At 39.2% G+C, this 19,310-nt stretch overlaps 1 protein-coding gene across 1 annotated transcript in view; it reads left to right on the top strand.

Moving 5' to 3' along the window:
• DBX2 (developing brain homeobox 2) overlaps positions 1–19,310 on the top strand; it is a 21,568-nt gene extending 2,258 nt beyond the window's left edge. Inside the window, exons 2-4 of the mRNA XM_062612557.1 lie at positions 11,625–11,720; positions 16,313–16,500; positions 18,662–19,310. Coding sequence (XP_062468541.1) covers positions 11,625–11,720; positions 16,313–16,500; positions 18,662–18,982 — 605 coding nt within the window. The 3' untranslated portion in view covers positions 18,983–19,310. The remainder of the gene's footprint in view (positions 1–11,624; positions 11,721–16,312; positions 16,501–18,661) is intronic.

The following is a 19,310-nucleotide window of genomic DNA, read 5'->3' as shown; positions in this document are numbered from 1 at the left end:
TTTCTGTGTACAGAGTCCATGTTAAAGGGGAGACAGCAGATCCCTCAGCACTTACTGCTATAGGTAAACTTTTTGTAAGTATTACAGAAGTTCCTGACTACCAAGTTTTTCAAATCCTTGCTTTCAGGGTTAGCTCACTCTTTGATTGGCCTCGAGCAGTACTTGTGAAGTCAGCAAAGTGTGGTAGGACTGCCTAGTGATTTGGAGTCCGATCCAGTGTTTCTTTTGATCCCCCATATCCTAGAGATTTCAGAGGAAGCTTTGAGCAAAAGCAGCAGGCTGTTCTGTTTGAGCAGTGAGAAATACTAGGTTTCCTTATGCATTATGCACTCAGAAAAAAACCCTCTCCTGTGACTGCAGATGTACAACAAAAACTCATATATTCTAACAGGGGCCTGTTGATTCTGATCTGATTTATGTGTCTTGAAGTGATGAGGGCTCTTAGGTGTCTGAACTTTGGTGAATGTAAATTAGATTGGAACCGTCCTGCTGAGGCAGATCTCCTCGTTTCTGAGGAGTCTCTTCTCTCTAGTGTAAGCGTACAGTGGGGGAACTGTTCAGACTGGACACTTGCTTTGTAAGTAGGGCTTGGGTGGTCAGGCTGTGTGTTACGTTTCTTGTTTATGGATAGGGCAAAACAGTTTTGCCAGAATAAGAATTTTAGCCTTCATGGACTGATGAAGGTATTTTAACTAAAGAATTTGTACTAGGTAGCAGGCTTTAATTCACTGATTTTTGTCTTTGTTTTTTGAGGAATAAACTCTTTCCTATTTACACTCCCCAAATTACATGGCATTTTAGAAAATCTTGGTCGAAGTCTTTATGAAGACTATGGAACATGATATAGCGATTTTTTTTTAATCTTTCTGAACAAGCAAGTGCTTTATTGATCATGCAGGGATTAAAAGTACAAACTAGCTTGGCATAATGCAGCAGTTAAAAAAATACATATATATACAGAGGGAGAGAGAAAAGAGAATTGAAAAAATACCAGACTTTTTGGAATCAGTAACCTGTATTGCTCATGTAGTCCCTAATTCTGGTGAGGTCACCAAAAGTGCTCAGAAAGGAAGGAATGTAAAATCACACCAGGGACTCAACTGAATAAAGCTGAACGTTTTTACAGTTCCAAAACCAACATGTATCCACAGCACCTACCAAGGAAAGACATTTTAGGGTAACTTCTAACACTCCGTGAAAGTGCTAAAGAACGAAAATCCTGTGTTCTTTCTGTAAACTGGAAGACTTTTATCCATGGCAGCACAGGAGACCATTGGGATGGCACTCTATCTGGTCCATCTGGTCATGGTAGCTTTTCCATTTGTAACTCCTCAGCAGCTTTTTTACCAGCAAGTTTCCATTCCTGTAATTTACAAGATTTAAAGGATTTAATCTGACTATTTCAAGTGTTTTATCTGCCTGTGTATTTTGAGTTCTCATCCAAAATAATCCTAAATGAAAAACTTAACAAGTACTGTCACATCCTAGATACATCATCTAGTGAGTGGGCTTGAAATAAATATTTTTATGTTGTCTGTAAAATATTAAAATAATAATTTTTGATCATTACACTGATTTTTAAAAATAAAATGTAATGAAATCATAGAATCATGGAATGGTTTAGGTTGGAAATGACCTTAAGATCATCTAGTTCCGACCCCCCCAGCCATGGACAGGTTCATAGGTTTTTCAAATGAATTTTGATTTAAGAGTACAACCACATGATCAAGTAACATGTTTCATAAAACCCTAAGAAGGAGAAGCAGAAGGAGCATTATTGCTATGGAATAAACTCACTTGCCTTTTGTGATGCTGTGCCAGTTTATACCAGCTTGTGATTCCCATAGGCTTTCTTCCACCTTGCTACCTTGCTCTGAAGCCCTAGAACTGATGATGGAACACTGAACCGGGCCCACCACCTTTAGCAGGTGCGGTAAGAGCTGGGTTTCTACTTCGTGAGAAATTTGCGTACAGTGTGTATTCATAGTCCTGACTCGGCAGAGCGGTGCAGAATCTAGTTCTGCTTTTGAAACACTGGGTGCCCAGCCTGTTCAAGGATAAAAACTTTTAAAGATGCATTGTTGTAAAGCAGCATTTCCCAGTGAAACATCTTACAGCTATGCAGCTTAAACTTGCACTGCCTCTTAAAGGATGAGGGAAGCTCTAAGTATAAGTTCTGAGCAAACTAAAGAATTCTTAAGCATGGAGGAAGTCCTCAATTTCTGTTTGCTAATCTGGGATTTGGTTCCTCTCCTTTGTACTCCAGTACTGTTATTACCTTCTGGATAAGTTAGAAGACTTGACAGTTTTTCTGTGTTTTCTGACATAGGAAGATTATCTGGAGGATGCTGAGATCCAGTCTGTTGTAGCACAGGTGCTTTAAAGAGGTCCACTCCATGTCTTTCCTCCTGACTTGGTTTCCAGAAGTATTGGCTGACCCCAGGTCAGAGTGACCTTGAGAAATGCGAAGTCACTCTGCTACCTGAAATAATCTTCTGAAAATCTCTGCTTTTCTCAGGTAATTTGCCCTGCGGGAGCATGACAGAGAGTGCTTTACAGCCTGAGTATGGTCATATGTGGTATGACCCTGAATAAATAGATCTAAGGAAGAAATTCTTTACTGTGAGGGTGGTGAGGCACTGGAACAGGTTTCTTAAAGAAGTGGTAAATTCTCCATCCCCGGCAGTTTTCCAGACTAGGTTGGATGGACAGAGCCTTGGGTGACATGAGGCATCTCTGTCCATGCCAGGGGTGTTGGAGCTAGATGATTTTAAGGTGCTTTCCAACTCTAACCATTCTGTGATTCTGCGATTCTATATGGCAAGAACCTGACTTTTTGCTTTAATCTTGGCATTTTGCTGGATTAACAGAGAAATGAAACTAAAAAGTGCAATGAAATAAATAAACATAACAATAAAATAATTCCATTGCAAAAGTTAATGAAAAATTGAGCTTATGGGAGTTTTGCCTAAAGCATCAGAATGAAATAGAGCAAAATAAAGTGCAGTACAGATAACACTAAAGAAAGTCATTAGAACAAGTATATCGTAAATATGAATTGAATTTACAAACATCCATTCTATGATATAGATATATCTTTTCTTTCTGTAACATTTGAGTACTTTACATTTTAATGCATTTATCATTGCAGTGTGCTAGTGAAATAGGAGAGATTTCTACTGTGTAGAGGAGGCGCTGGAGCAAAAAGAAATGAGGTGACTTGCATAAGGTAATCCAGAAAGCTGGTAGCACTGCAGGGGAATAAAAGCAAGCCTTCTTCTGCACGCTAACTCTTTGGACCAGTGTCAGCCTTTTTTCCCCTCAGGTGAGGACAGCAATTCTATCCTGTAACACTCTTATTTGAATCAATATACCTTATTGCTCATTTTTAGTAAAATCTCCTGTGTTTCTTCGTAACAGCTGGGAGCTACTTGAATTACTGAAATTAAGTGATTTTTTTTTTTTCCCCTTCCTTTTTGACCCACTCTTGGTGAATAAGTTCTTACTAATTATTGATTTCAGATCAGCTGGTAGCCACAGTGTGTCCTTGAGTGACATAATACTAACTTCCCTTAAAATAACAGCCAGAGTGTTTCATCTTAGCTCCCTCTAGGCTTGTACCAGCCTCTGGAAAATGCTGCCCTCACTCAGGCAACAAAGTGAGTAAGAGTTCTCAGGATTTTCCTGTTTTGTTGGAGTTCTCTGGGAATAGAAAGTTTCTTTAGGGTGGGGGGATACATTTGACATATTTTCTTATGCCGTGACTGCCAAGCATCGCTGAGACACCTTCATTGCTTCAAGAGTTTGTCTTTGGAGGCAGGGAAGTTTCTGTAAGTATCAGAAATCACAGACTGTGCAGCATCTTTTCCTGCTTGCGGTTAACTTTGTGAGCCATTTAATAGAATCAGTTTGGGGTGCCCAGAATATCTTAAGAGTGGCTACAAAATGGCTTTTAAAGGACAAGTCTTTGTCCTTATTGTAAGGCTGCCAGAGCTAGACTAGTGCCAGCTACTCTCCGACACAGCCACCAGTCTGGCAGTCTGGGCTTAGTAGGGGATATAAGCATTGGCTGGACTCCTCTGGCGACTCCTGCTGTGCCATCGCTAAGAAAGGAAGAGGATCCCAAGTTTGGTCCTTAGTGAGATTTAAGCACTGCCAGAAGATCTCAGAGCTGCCCTAGTAGTGTGGTTTATAGAAAAGCACTTCATTGAGGGGAAGCCATGGAATAAATCATACCTAAAGCTAGCAAATTAACTTCTGTATTGCAGAATGAGCTGGTCTTCTAACATCTTGTAGTATATCTTTATGTTTTTAGAAAACAGATAAATGTGATAAAGATTAATCTCATCAGGCAAGTTCTGGAGTGCAGATTTCAAGTTTCACCGTACTGTGATATTTTGCATTGACAAATTCCCCTGAGTTTTGGAAGGCAAGGTCTTTGCCTCCATTGCCCTCTGAAGGTGTTTATTCAATCTTGTATAGCGTAGCTCTGTAAAATAACTCGTTACTCTCATTTTTCTAAATGGTACTTTTGTGGTCGGTCATGACCCATAGCAGAATTGGGAAGGTAATTTTTTCAAAATGAAAACAAGTGCAGGTATGTAAAGCAGTAGGAGGCTGTTTCAAATGTCAGATACGTAGACACTGATCTTTATAAAGTTAGGAACCTAAATACTTTCAGTAACCTGGGCTGTTTTTCTTTGAGGTGAGTTGTCTTGTTGGAGAAGTTGCCTTTACTTTGTGCTGAAAAGCTTATGAAAATTTCCCTCAAGGGCTGCCCTTTTCCTGAAGTTACAGCACATAATTCTGTTGAGGTATTTTGTATGTTGAGGATTTTGCCTTCTCCTCTTGGACAATTTGGTGTTGTTCATCAAAGTCCCTTCCCCTGGAATCTTGTGACCATGTGAATGTTTCGAATTTCAACTTGAGAAAATATTTCCTTACACAAATGTAAAAAGACTAAAAACCTCGCACGTTAAAAAAGAAAGGGAAAAAGATTCACTGTTTGTTATTTTTTCATTCTAACAATATTTAGCTGATCTTGAGACTTTTATTTGTTTGAATCTGGAAATACTGCGACAAATAAAGACTGGTCCAGGTAGAAAATTTTAGCTAATCATTGCATGCCCCTGGAATAAGTGGGGCATTATGGCCTATTGTAAGATTTTGAAATAGAGCTGCAACAATGAGAACCCAGTGAATTGTCCTCTTGCAGCATATGACCCTGATTTTGCCTTGTTTGAGGGAATTATTTCTAAACAAATCGTAATGTGTTGAAAATCAAAGAAGGATAATTTTAGTGCATTTATGGTTGAGATTTATAATTTTTTTTAGAAAGTCTTTATGGTTGCACAGATGATTGTATTCTTTTGATGTTACCTGTGATGGATAAGAAGAATGTTATAGTCATTCAGCTCTTTAATAAAAAATAGGTGTCTGGTCTAATCTAGTTGTCTGAATACCTTGTCTAATCCATAGTTACTACAGAGAGACACCTCCAGAAGATGAAACAACTTCTCTTAGACATCTGTTTTAAGGTGATGAATCATTATGTAGAGCTACTTATCTCTCCTCATTGGCTCTACAGGAGGCCCAGACAAGTAGCTTAGACAATGCATTGAACATTTAGATAGAAAAGTGAAAGTGACAGAGTTCTTTTGACAAGAACTGGTAAGCAGAAAATGCTGGGGCACATTAGTGCATGGGCATCTTGAAGGAGAAGGACAAAGCTGGTAAACCACAGCTTTCCAGATCCCCAGCTTTCTCCTCAATAGCAAGGCATGGAGAGGGTAGAAGCCACCTGTACAGCTGATCCCAGGAGACTGATGGAGCCTTTCGGAGGTGGTGTGAGGTTTGGCTGTTCCTTTGGGTTGTTACAGAGGTGAAATCTGACCATACATTGTCACTACCCTGAAGCACCTGTGTTTTCTCAGGCAGAGAAAAACATGTACAGCAAACTATGCCATAATAATAAGGCATGTGAATAATGCCTATGAAAATTGACAGTGATTCACATGATCTCAGCTAATCTGCAGCGTGACTGTCATCCAATACATTGCTACAGATACAAGAAAACAATGATTATACTCTTAGCCCTTTTCAAGCACTTTTTGGTGTGATTACTCAGCTAATTCTTGGAAACCCCACTGAGACCCAACATAAAAATGTAAGCCCACTTCTCACATCCACCTTTTGTGTAGGATTTAAAAATCACAGAATCGTAGATATTTTGAACTTCAAAACCTTTCTATAAAATAGAAATATTTGCCAGTGTTTTAAAACTAATCTGCATGTGCCACTCTGATCTGCCCTTTTGGCTGGGCTTTATGTGAGTGTTCACGAGGTTGTGTGTTGTGGTTTAGCTCCAGTTGGCAACTAAGCCCCACCCAGTGAGGGGAGCAAGAGAATCAGAAAATTAGAAGTGAGAAAACTCATGGTTTGAGATAAAGACAGTTTAGAAGGTAAAGCAAAAGATGCTCACAAAACTGGTGGGGTGGGTTGAGGAATAGAAAAGGCCTTGAGGATGTGTAAGTACCACTCAGCAATAACTAAAGCATCCCTGTGTTATCAACACTGTTTTAGTCACAAATCCAAACTATAGCCCCGTACTAGCTACTATGAAGAAAATCAACTCTACCCCAGCCAAAACTAGCACATCATGTTTTACAGCAATGAGTGGGAAGGAAATAGATGGCTTTGTGGGGTGGTGTACCACAGACTCTTGCACTAAGTTTTGCCAGGTCCATGTGATTGTGACAGCCTTTGATGGGATATGGCAGCAGCTGGTGCTTCCTCCTCATGGCCTGGGGCTCCAATTCAGCTGGCTGGAATGCTTTCAGAGTGCACAACTGCTGCTGGAACATTGCACTCTAAACACAGCAACTGCTGGGGACAGAGCCATGTTTCATTGTGAGGCGCAGGGCTTGTGGTTCAAGAGCAGAAATGGTGCCATGTGGCTCAGTTGGACCACTGAACGTGGCAGAGCTGCTGCTAGACTCTATGCAGGCAGCTGCTCATGACATGAAACTTTCCTGCAGCTTGCAAAAGTCTTCTTTAATCATTGCCAAGGATGGATGTAGGTAGGAAGTTGCAGTTTACTTGTGCCCATGAAGTAGGCATAAACCATCCAGTGTTATCAGATAAGATGGGATCATTTTACTGATAATATTTTTAACTTGCCTGCCAGGGCTGGAGCCTGGGCATTGCTGTGGAAAGAGGTTCACGTGGGCTTAGCAATACTTAGAGAATGAAAGTGTTCATGCAGCTTGAGGTCTGTCTATTCCTGTTCCTGTTAGCTGGCTCAGGACATCTTTCTGAATCATTTTTTGGAGGCGTTTCAGCCCTCTTCACAGCTTATACCACATCTTTGTCAGCTAGCTTGAAAAACCCCAACAAACTAACAGCATGTGCAGTGAAGGAACCCCATGTGGGTAATACCAGAAGTCTGCCATCAGTTCACTTTTCCTCAGTAGTCCTTTTTCCATCACCCGTTCCATCTTTCCTGCTGGATAATGGCCTACATTATTTCTTGAGTCATTTCACAACATTAAGATTAGGGAAAGCAAACAAGAGTTTACTAAGAAGCCATTTCAAAATTACATGTCTGTGTGAATTGAATTGTACTCAGGAGCCTTACTCTCAAGATAGTAGATAGTTGGAAGGAAAACTTCAACTGGTCCCGCTGTCAGCGTGACTTTTTAGTATGGGGGGGCTTTCAAATTTAGAATATCTTCAGAGCTAGCAGTGTATTTGAAAATATCAGCAATCTCTTTGTTTTAGCACCAGATGAGCTTGAAGTCCATCTGCATGTTTAGTACCATTTTGTTGTCTGTTTGTAAAATGCTTTGTATTCACAAAGCTGAATGTAAATGACCATTATTACTAAAATGTTGCATGCAGCAACAGTGTCAGAATGATTTATCTTCAGTGAAGAAATTAAAATAAATTATTTAATTTTAGCTATTTCATCTTTTATATTTATGACCAAATAAATTTTCCTTTGAAGCATGTAGTACAATTTTTGGAGTGCCAAAAGGCACTTGTACCCTACTCTGATATTTCATTTTAATGCATCTGTGAAGCTAAAACTGTAGGGTCTGACTCTTGGGAAATGCATAGTTCTGCACAATCTCATTTTTATGAAATTGGAATGCAAAGCAGAAAAAAGAATTAAATATCCTAAATACAAATTATTAGGATTTGGCCCTGGTAAATGTGTACTCCACATGGCTGGAAGCAACAGCTACCTTTTGGTTCATGTATCTGTCGTTCTGGCCAATAAATACAGAACTAATATTCTGATATTTCAGCAGCTTTCAATGATTCTATGATTCTATGTGACCAGTAAACAAAGCTTGCTTAAGATCACTTGACCATCAAATATTGGTAGAGTGGCCATGATATATGCGAACAGAAAATAAAAGCATATGCAATTCTTTCTATCATCCTCAGCACTGAAGGTATTGTAATTCCTACAGATGCGTCACAGTATAATTCTGAAATGCATACGTTAAAGGTATCATTTTTCTGTGAGCAATTTTCATTCTGTTGATGCAGTTTCACACAGAGAGTGGAAGCCATTCAATGGAAGGAATATTCTCTGTTTTTTCTGTCAAAGATTAAAAATATGCAGAGATTAAAAATGTATGTGCTAGGTTGAAGCATTAACATTTTTTGCTACATAGAGCTCCCATGGAGCATCCGTTTATTATCTTGAGCATCCCTGTATTATGGCAGGTTATTTTGCTGATGTCACTGTGTAACTACTACTTATTGGTCTGAGTGCAGAAGCTTCAGTAGATGTGACCTGGGGATGTGTTTTGATAAATTTAACATAGAATTCACTTGTGTATCAGTATAGTTGGAGTACACTAAAGAAGTTTATAAATTAGACAAAGGTGTTGGCTATAGGCTTAGGGAGACGTAATGCCATTATTTATTCCACAGGACCTAGATTAAATCAATTTCGAGAAATGGTCTCAGGAATGACGTAGTTCAGAGTTATATGAGGTTTCCAGATGATACATTTATTTCTCAAGCAAATGTTCTGCCTTAAAGGGATATGCAGGCAGAAGAGACAGCAGTTGGTTGAGGGAATTAAGTAAAATGCTCAGGAAAGCCAGAAGCAGGATTTCCATTGACTTGAGCAGAATTAGTGCCAAGATCTCTACTGTTTGCATCATGGTGCCATGCTAGTTTGGCTTGTTTAGAATTTCCTTAAGAAAAATGTCTCAAATTTTCACTCTGATCCATTTCCTGACCCTTATGCTTGCAGCTGGCTTGTTGAGAGATTTTGTGAATGGAGAAAACCTATGCTTTCTTATTCCTGTATGTATTTGCAGAATTAGGCTATTTATCTGAAGCAATAGTTTGTGCAATTTTGGTTTATCCAGATACCTCCTGGCTGTATCACATATTGTGATAAGCAGGACATTACCAAAAAAGAGCAAGGAACTGGAGAAAGTTAAGAAACCATAAGAAGGAAAATCAGGGAGAGGCCAACATGTCTGACAAATTTCATATGCCATGAATAAGGTGCTGGAGAAATGATTAAATGGAATGAGGCATTATGGTAGCAAAAGAATATTTGGGAAGTGTGAAAAAGAAGCAAAGGAATTGAATGTGGCACCTTCTATATACCAAGTTGTATTTTTAGAACTAGAAAAGAAAGCTTTACCTGACTGTAAGGGAAACCTGATAGTGGCATGAAGAATATGGCTGCTAGGGAAAGGAGAGAAGCTGGGAACTGAAGAACCGAAACAGATAAAATGTTAACAGCAGGTAAAAGATACTGTCACAAGCAAGTTCTCATATTCAGAAGCATGGCTGAGATTATCTGGTGGGTCTTTACCTTATCCGTCTGCTGTGCTTCTTCAGTTAGTCAAACCCTTTCCAGCTTCCACACCCCACCAGTTGCATTGAGGCCGCTGGGATACGTCAGATAGGTAATACTTGGCTGCACCTTCTTGACCGATTTACTTTTCTTAGGACATGGTTCCCACATTTGATGGTCTCATGTGGAAGAGAAGCTTTAGAATACTAATGCCTGATTTCTTTTTGTAAATGATTGGCAAGCGTGCACTTCAAATATAGGCAATTAGCTCCTCTTGGAGGATATTTATATTTGATTACAAATAGCAAAGTGTCAAAGAAAAGCTCTGGCAGTAAAACACTTATCAATTTGTAATTACAGTTGAAGAAGCTGGTATGAATTCAGATAAAAAAATAGAGGTAAATATTTTAAAAATGTTTAGAGTTTGGCTTCTACAGCAATAGTTTATTGCTTTGGAAGATCAGCAGATTTAACAGGCAGAAAACTATGCCTGATAATCCTATGCCCTAATATGTACTTGGGAACCTAATTTTGAGTGATCTTTTTTCTTTCTAATTCCAATTGAAAAAACTTTTAAAATTAACAATATGGGTTAGATACACTTACCTGTTTTCTTATCTTTCTCCTGATTATTGATATTTTGGGTTTCTTATCTAAATGTGCAGTTACTTCTTTTTTATGAAGATTATTTTTTAATGGATCAGGTTGTTTCTAGAGGTTTGGACAAACCACATAGTACATGGTCTAGAACTGTTTATTTTCTGCTTAAATCAGACCAGGAAAGTGACATAAACATTTGCATGCTGATCACATTTTACAAGTGCACAGCTCTAGCAAGCATGGTGTATCTGTTTTCAAAAGAAAAAAATATCCCAAGTTTCAGAGTTGACTCATAAAAGCAGAAATTAAAAGGTAATTAAGATTAATGGAGAACCCCATGAGGTTTATAGGAAGAAACAAAAAAAAGGATTATTACATAACAAAGACTTTTCCAGGATTTGGAAGCACTTTTTAGATGTAACAGAGACTTTTGATTCATTGGTTCAAGAAATTCTATAGAAATTTAACCAATTATTACCTAGTTCTGTAAGTTGATTTTGCCATTTTTTGTTCTATTAAGGAGAGTCTTCTTCAGCAAGTGGCTTATTAAATTCTGAGTTTAAATTCTAAATTTTGATTTCTATAAATTCCAAATTCTTGCGCTTTCCCAGCAAGAATGAGTTTACCGTCAGGATAACAGAATCAGGCCCTGCAGTTTGTGCCTGTAGAGCTCAGCTAGATCATCTTATTGCATTGTACTGAATTTATTCATTAAGGTTTCGTATTTATTGAAGACCTTATTGGTTTGAGTACTAAGAACAACACTGAAGTACAAGCAGAAGAGACAGGATTCAGATATCATGCTTGCTAGAATTATTTAAAATTACTTTTTCAGATGCCTTATGCTCATTATTTCAACAATATTATTGAAACAATGCATTCAATCTCAATATTTACCAAAACACCACCGTAATTATAGCACATACAGAAGTAAATTTCAAATCTGCAGTTTCATTCTTATGATCAATATATTGAGAGTTTTGCATATTATAGTTGTCACACACATAAAACAACCTTACTAAATTAAAGAGCAATTACTTGTTTTATCATTGCCTTAAAAAAATCACCATCTTGAAAAAATGAAAAAGAACTTGTGGGGCAGGACTTTACACACTGACTTCTTGGAGTACTGTTGTTAGGAATATCACCTAAGCTCAATGGATAATCAATTAGGTCTATGCTTTTTTTGCAGCTCTTTCCAAACACTTTTTTCTCCGAGCCCCGCCATTCTACTCAGCATGCTGTGGTGGGTCCTGTCAGCACCCTGCATCCCCCACTGCTTTTCCAAGTAAGTTTTTATGCTTCATCAGTAATGCTTGAGTTATTCTGTAAACCAAAGCAGCAGGATTTAATGTGTTCTGGAAAACTAATTGGTGATGCAATGGCAGCAGCTAATTCCTTAGTAAAATCACAGCAATCCTATTCAGAGGGTTTCCAAAGATTTATCAAACTTAAGTACACTGAGCAATTGTCAGAGGCTTCTAATGGCATTGAGACACCCAGACAGAGCTAACCTAGGAAAGCTGCTTGTTTTCAGTTTGCCAGAAAAGATTCTTTAAAATCAGTAACTCTTTTAAAAATCTCAGTCAATAAACGTTTGCAAATAAGAAAAGAGCTGAATGGTCTTAAAGTGGATGCTGCATTTTAATGTCTGTTAGGGATAAATTATGAGTCAGGAAGCCCTAGTATTATTTAAATAAAACAGACGTTCTTTTTGTAGCAATCAAATGCATGCACATGCTTAATTTGGTTTTCTTTTTTAATTCTAATGTAGAAAAATTGAAGAAAGTGAAGAGAATTTTGGCCAGTATAAACTATACATTCAGGATTAAGACCTGAAAAACACTTCCATTTAATCCAAAACTAAATTAAACCTTGATTGGGAAGTTTGTATGCCATAGTGTAAGAATGGATGTGCATGATTTTACCATTTATGGGCCAGGAATACAAACAGAAGTGTTACCTCATCCTTCAGCACAGAGAGAAAGCACAAATCGCATGTCAAATCCAAGTGAAAATTGGAGCTTATGCATGCTCTAGCATACACTTTTTTATCAGTTGCATTCAAACCCTTCCTGACTACGTGCATGTGTTTTATGAATGTTTCAGAAGGGCAGTTGCTAAGTTGAATGATTCTTGACAAGTGAGGCAGCAAATGCTGGCAGTTTAATGAGCTGCAAGTTTCTGAGCACCTCTTTAGGGGGCTGACATTTTCCCACAGAGCGTTTTACATGGCCCCAGCTCTTCCACAATGGCTGACAGCACCATGACCAATCACCACTTTCACTTTACTCATCCACACGCGACCTCACCACAATTTTTCACTGTGCAGATGAACTTTAGGAACCATTTCACATTGAAAAGGCCTGGGCAAGGGTCAGTTGCCCTTTTGTATGGCCATAAAGCAATACTCTATGTGCCAGTCTTTTCTCCTGTCTCACATTCCAAGAGATTTTCTGGACACCATTTAAAGCACTTGACTGAAAAATAAAGCAGTGAATGAAACTGACTTTTATAGACTCATTCTAGCTCATCTTCCCATATAACCCTGTCTACCTGAAAAGGGATTTAGTGGATGAGCTGAGTGTATACAGGGACTTGCTGAATACATAGGCCCATTATCAACTGTGGGGATTGTTTATTAACCAGGACTGATACACTACTATTTTGGAAGTGACCTATTAATTGTCCATTTAACTAGAATGTATTGAATTCAAATGAAAAAATGGAAACCATGACTAAAGCTTTTACTTGCTCCTTCAAGGTGGTCTCTGCCATGAAGGCAAATGAAGATTGTTCCGCAGATTAAGAGGACATTTATCACTATATATTAGGATACAAAGGAAAGACTTAAAAAAAACAAACCCTGAAGCAAAACAAAAATCAAACGAGCAACATAGGAATTAGTTGGTAGCAGATTCACATTGATGTCAGCAGAACACAAAACCTTTTGATGCACGTTCAGAGCAACAGGCTGCAAACTGACTTACTTCATTTTGATGGAATTGTTGAAATGTACGAACGACTGCCTATGCCACTGTACTGAAAAATCCTTTAATCCACAAATTGAAATTTAGTTTTTGTGTGAGCAGCTGGAATTCATGTGGGAATATGGGATATTCTTAAAAAAATTCTCTATGCTGCTTAATTGGGGTGAATATTCATTATCACAAACATGAGTTTTAAATATTTTGGCCCAGTGGCTAGTTGCTAATGCTTGTAAGCATTCTGCTTATCATTAAATTTTGTTTAGTTAATCTTTTAAAATCGGGCACATGCTGTGCATTACTGTGTGTAGTTTCTTCACTGCTAAATTAGTCTAATCCAGGTGTTAAGCTGTATCCTACATACTGCCTGTACAGGACTTAATTGGTGCCTCTGGGCTCCAGCAGGAGGTTGTTTGCTGATTGACTGTTAACAACCAGCCAGGCAAGACAAATTTTAAGGGGTCACATAATCTGGCATCCTGTGTCCTTGGCTGACAACTCCATTGTGGAATGGAGGCCAGGAGGCAAGGACCAGCCCTGTTTCACTTCTTCCCTTGCTGGTGTCTCTCATCCCATGAGAGAGAAGGTACCAGCTCTTTTCTGCTGTCAGACTGTACCTTCCAGTAAACTTGAGAATGGCTGACAATTCATCAGGAACTACTCAAAGACTACCTGGAAAAGGTACCTAAATTCACCAAATTCTAATAGGAAGGACAGAAAACATGCTTGAGGAAGAAGGACCAGTGTTCACCCGCAGTCTCATGGGCAGGAGGGGAGCTTGGGGTGGGAGTCATGAGAGGGCTGTTTACTCCTCAGAGAAATATGAAACTGGCTTGCCCTTTGCAGAGACCTCCAGTGTGGCATTTTGACTTCTGGTCTACAGATAGTTTATTCTGGTTTGGATGAAGTCTGACTGTGTCTCACTGTGTAATAAATATCAGGACAGTAATGAGTAGGTTATGATTTTTGTAGCTGGTCTCAGATATAATTTTTAAAATTGAAATACATCTGTATAAAATTTAGACTTATTTACACTGCAACATTTTAAATCATAATAATTACTTCCTGCCACGGGCTATTATGAGGGATGAATGTAAAGATGGGTTCTTAAAGTGTAGAAAAATTCAAGAAGGCATGTCTAGCAGAATGCAATGGTCCCCATGTCAGTGGCAGTGTATTTTAGGGAAGGATCATTGCACACTTGCTCAGCTTTCGATATTCTTCCTCTCCTGGTCAAAGCTGGAAGCTGGATACAGGGGAAATATATGTTAATATCAGACTAGTCACACATGCACCACAAAAGTATTTAGCCAACTTTGCAAGACATACACATCTACACTTCAGTTTCTCATCATTATACATACACAGTTCTACAATATCCTCATTATATATGTGTGTTTAAAAATACACATACCCATGTGTAGGTATGTATACTATACAGAAGTTGAAATGTGGTATAGCCCCAAGGAACAGTTAGTGGAAGCGGCATCTGGATTTAATTAGTATTTTAAGATCCTTATATCTATTGAACACATGTATTTAATCCACCCCCACCACTACAGCTCACTAGAATGGATAGACTTTTGCACAAAAAAAATGTACAGTCTTTTAGGGAATCAGCTTTATGTCAGGAATTTGCCGTTAGCTTCAATATGAAAAGGATCAGGTCCTTGATAGAGCTGGAACAGCAGCACATCTTTGCAGCTGCTGTAACTACAAGCCAGGGTGGCAGTCTTGGCCCATGTGAGTGGAAAGGTGCACAATAGAACAGCTTAGAGTCTGAACTGCATGTCATACAAACTAAAGCCACCTTTGTGGCTGCCCTCCTACAGAAAGGCCGTAGGTCTATATAGCCATGGCACAGGTTTTGGAGTCAAAGAGCAGTTCTTTCCTGGCCTGCTTGGAACTGCCCTATGCAATCATCACATCCAGTGCTTGGTGACAGGCCCTGTTCAACTGACCTCTGATACTGCTCCCTGGATGAGCATCTGGGGAAGCTGGGTGTGCTGGAGGCATGCCAAGCCTCACCCTGGACTGCTCCCTGTATACCACATCCTTCTAGGGAGAGGGAGCATGGGAAAGCACAATGGCTTTAGCCTTCATTGTGTGTGAGGAAGGCGAGAGATTTATCTGGATTTGGGTTTTCTGTGCTCTTTGTGAGACCAGTGAAGGGCCAATGCAAACACTTCTCTGGTGCAGCTCTGTCCACCCACTTTGAGGCTGTTTCCCAGGCTAGGCTTCCTTCTAGGCATGGATCAAGCGGATGTGATTGGATTAATTGAAAACTGCACACCCCCACCCAGGACTTGCTATGAGATGTCAAAGGATTAGAAACCAAGCTGAAAGGAGTAAGTCCCAAGTGCTCCTCAAATCCTCTAATAAAGTAATTGCTGCAGTTTCCAGAATAAGTAAGTGAATGGCCAGGGAACAGTGCACTCTGAAAGCCTGTTGTTAGCAAACAAAACTAAAGAAAGCCTGTTTAGTTTCCTTGAGTCAGTATTACAGACACTTTTATCTGGTTCTACATTTCACCCAAGGAGAAAATAAACTCATAGGGAAACTCACTCGGTGATGACAACAGGCAAGGAAAGTGGAGTTTCTCTCTCGCTGTGTTTGAATTTTGCAGTAGCATGGGCCATGTGTTAGTGTTTCTGTATGAACTCATCTGATTTACTTCTTAATATGTCAAGGGGAGACTCTTGACCACTGACAACACCTGTAGATCCAAGTGAGGATTTAGTTCTTAATGAACATGACTGAAGCATTACGACACACTTATAACACCAACAAATCAAAAGCAGGGTAGTAGTGTGCTAGCATTATAATAAGCAGTACTTAATATTTCTCTGATATGTGTTAGATATTACATGAAACTCTCATCCATTTCCACTAGGAGAGGAAAGTGTGCTGCCTCTTCTGACCCAGGAGTCTAATTCCAAATCCCGAAGAGGTATATTAAGAAGAGCTGTCTTTTCTGAAGACCAGAGGAAAGCTTTGGAGAAAATGTTTCAGAAGCAGAAGTATATTAGTAAAACAGACAGGAAGAAACTGGCCATTAACCTGGGTCTAAAGGAGTCTCAGGTAAGAAATGACAGAATATCTGTAACTTTCTATCATTTTGGGGAAAAAAGTCTTAAAAATGGCTTTGAAGGAAGAAAACTGAACTCCTTCACTGAGCAAGGACCTCAGTAAATCAATGGCAGTTTTAACCAAGGAATGTTTGAACAGCTTTCTGATTTATTTCCCAAAGGTGTATATTCAGAAGTCAGTCACTCCATTTTCACACAGTGGGAGAAACATGACCATTCATTTCCAGCTCACATTTTGCTGTCTGACAGAGCCCCCTCAGGAGTTTTGGGGTAGGGAGCTATGCTCCATCCCACTACTTGATAGGCAGTGATCCAGGCAGAAAACAGCAGAGCATAGAGCTCCTGTGTTCCTCTGAGCACCCTTTGCACTTGCTGATTAACAGCTAGTGACAGTGCAATCAACAGCACTTGCTTTGAAACCGTTCTGCCCCAAGAGACAGGCACCTATCCCTACAGAAAGAAACTTGGCTACACAAGGACAGAAATCCTTGGAGCAAGGAGGAGCGATTCTGAAGGTGCTGCAGTAGATGCAGATCTCTAGTATACAGCTGAAAAAGAGAGAGTGAACAGTACAATTCTATTTCTTTCATGCATCAGGAGTGAAACTGCTTAAGATACGTACGGCAGAAGCCGTCTGGGGGCAGAAAACCCTGGGAATGGCAATGGGAATTCTCATCATCTTTATCTTGGAGATTTTCAGAACTTGACAAGGCCCTCAGCAATTTGCACTTTGCAGTTGGCTTCACTTTGTGCAAGAGGTTAGATCTTCTGGTCTGGAGTGGTTCCTTGCAACCTGAACAACTCCAACTCCATCGCAAGCGCTGTAAACAGAAGAAGAGTGTGGTACTTCTCAATATCATGAGCAGAGTGGTAATCTCTGCAGGATAAACTATTTCAATGAAAATGCACAATTGCACTCACTACTGGACTGCGTAAAAATATCCCAACATGTAGGCAAATTCCTAATATTACAATTATTCTCTTGAGTTTTATTTCTGTGTTCTTGATATTCAAGAGATCCTGGGGGAGGGAGGTGGAAATGGAATGACACATAGGTAACAGCTACCCCTATAGGAAAATAATTTAATGATAATGACAAACCAGGTGATATCTATGTCTTTATTTTCTTTATTTTTTTTCCCTCATGAAGAGCAGTCACTCTGAAGTTTATTTCTTTAATTTTCTGACCAGCTGTGCTGGACTAACAGTGCCTGCCATATAAGGCAATGATACTGCCTTTGAATGCATAGCTCCTTTGTTTTCGTGTGAAGTATCTGAATACTAGAACTAAATGCAAATATTTAAGGGAAAATAGAATACAATCTGAATAAGTTGATTGATTCCCTCCACCACTTCTCTTCATGTAAAGCCAGTTCCTAGATATATGTTTCCTCAAGTTTTTCTCAGCATTTCATAAACGTCTTTGAGCACTTGTGATCAAGCTTTGCAACTCAAAAGTTTTTGAAAACTGATTTTATCTTTAAAGCAAATGGATTCCAGGCAACTGCTGGAAAACTGTAGTTGGGCAGACAAAATGTTTTTAAATCCTCTCTTTATCATAACACACACTTTGAAGCTGTATTGCCAATATGTTTTTAGCTATGCTAATGAACGGGACATGGTTCTTAGAGAGATTCATATCGCTGGTAACATCACTTTAGTTTAGTTAATGACAATTCTAAGTTACTCTGAGAATCCTTTCCTGTCTAGAAGCATGTTGCTACATGAAACTGCTTTATCCCTACACTGGGCTTTTTCCAGTCTAAGCCAAATATTCACCTGTTTGAGGTGGTGAAAGTGAGAGAGAATATTTCGTAGAATCAGAGAATGGTTTGGGTTAGAAGGGACCTTAAAGATCATTTAGTTCCAACCCCCTTGCCATGGGCAGGGACGCCTTCCATTAGACCAAAACCCCATCCAAACTGGCCTTGAATACATCCAGGGGTGGGCATCCACAACTTCTCTGGGCAGTGTGTTCCAGTAAATAGTGACAGGAAAGTCCTCAGATAATATCAATCAGTCAGTTTCATTGGATGTACTGTAACACAAATAAGGAAGAAACATAAAACTAAGGGGATTGAAAGAAAAAAAACATTAGGACAGAGTTGTTTAAAGAAAAGAATGATAATAGACTCTCATTCACTTGCAAACAGGTGAAAATTTGGTTTCAGAATCGAAGGATGAAATGGCGTAACTCCAAAGAAAAAGAAGTGCTTTCAAACAGGTGCCTCCAAGAAGAAGGTCTGCAGGAGAACTACCTCTCACGATCCACCATGAGTTTTGCTTCCCCATGCCCATCTGTGTGGGAAGTGACCCAGGAGCAAGCAAGTCCAAGGTGGAGGGAGACTTCTCCAGGAAATTCTGAAAGACTGATGAGTACACAACCACCTCCAAGAGCAAATTTGTCGCAGAGCCCACTGTATTTGTACCCTGACCAAGACACTGCAAATAAGGCAGTTACATCATCAGCTTAAGGAACAGGGGCAGTTTGTAAATTGAGTGGAGAGCACAGGCTTCAAATGAGCAGTCTTCTAAGACTAACAATATTTGGACGTTGTAACTAGTTAATGCTCATAAATTTGCTAAAGTCTAACACCATTAAAATGACAAATAACTAATGATTTAAGACATATTCTTCAATACTCAGTCTTTTTGTGTGTCTTTTCCAGTTTTGTACTGACCTTAAAAGTGAAATAGGAACTGATGGTAAGTAAAATGAAGTGAAGAGCATGAAGCTGAAGTTGTGCTCCGATTTATACATCTGCACTGTATGATATTCATTAAAAACACAGTGATAGAGAA

Source organism: Pezoporus occidentalis, unplaced genomic scaffold (assembly GCF_034315485.1).
Source record: "Pezoporus occidentalis ecotype Australia unplaced genomic scaffold, CSIRO_AGI_Poc_V1 ctg100, whole genome shotgun sequence".
Lineage (NCBI taxonomy): Eukaryota > Metazoa > Chordata > Aves > Psittaciformes > Psittacidae > Pezoporus > Pezoporus occidentalis.
Note: the sequence above shows the minus strand (reverse complement) of the source record. Positions and strands in the feature narration are given on the sequence as shown.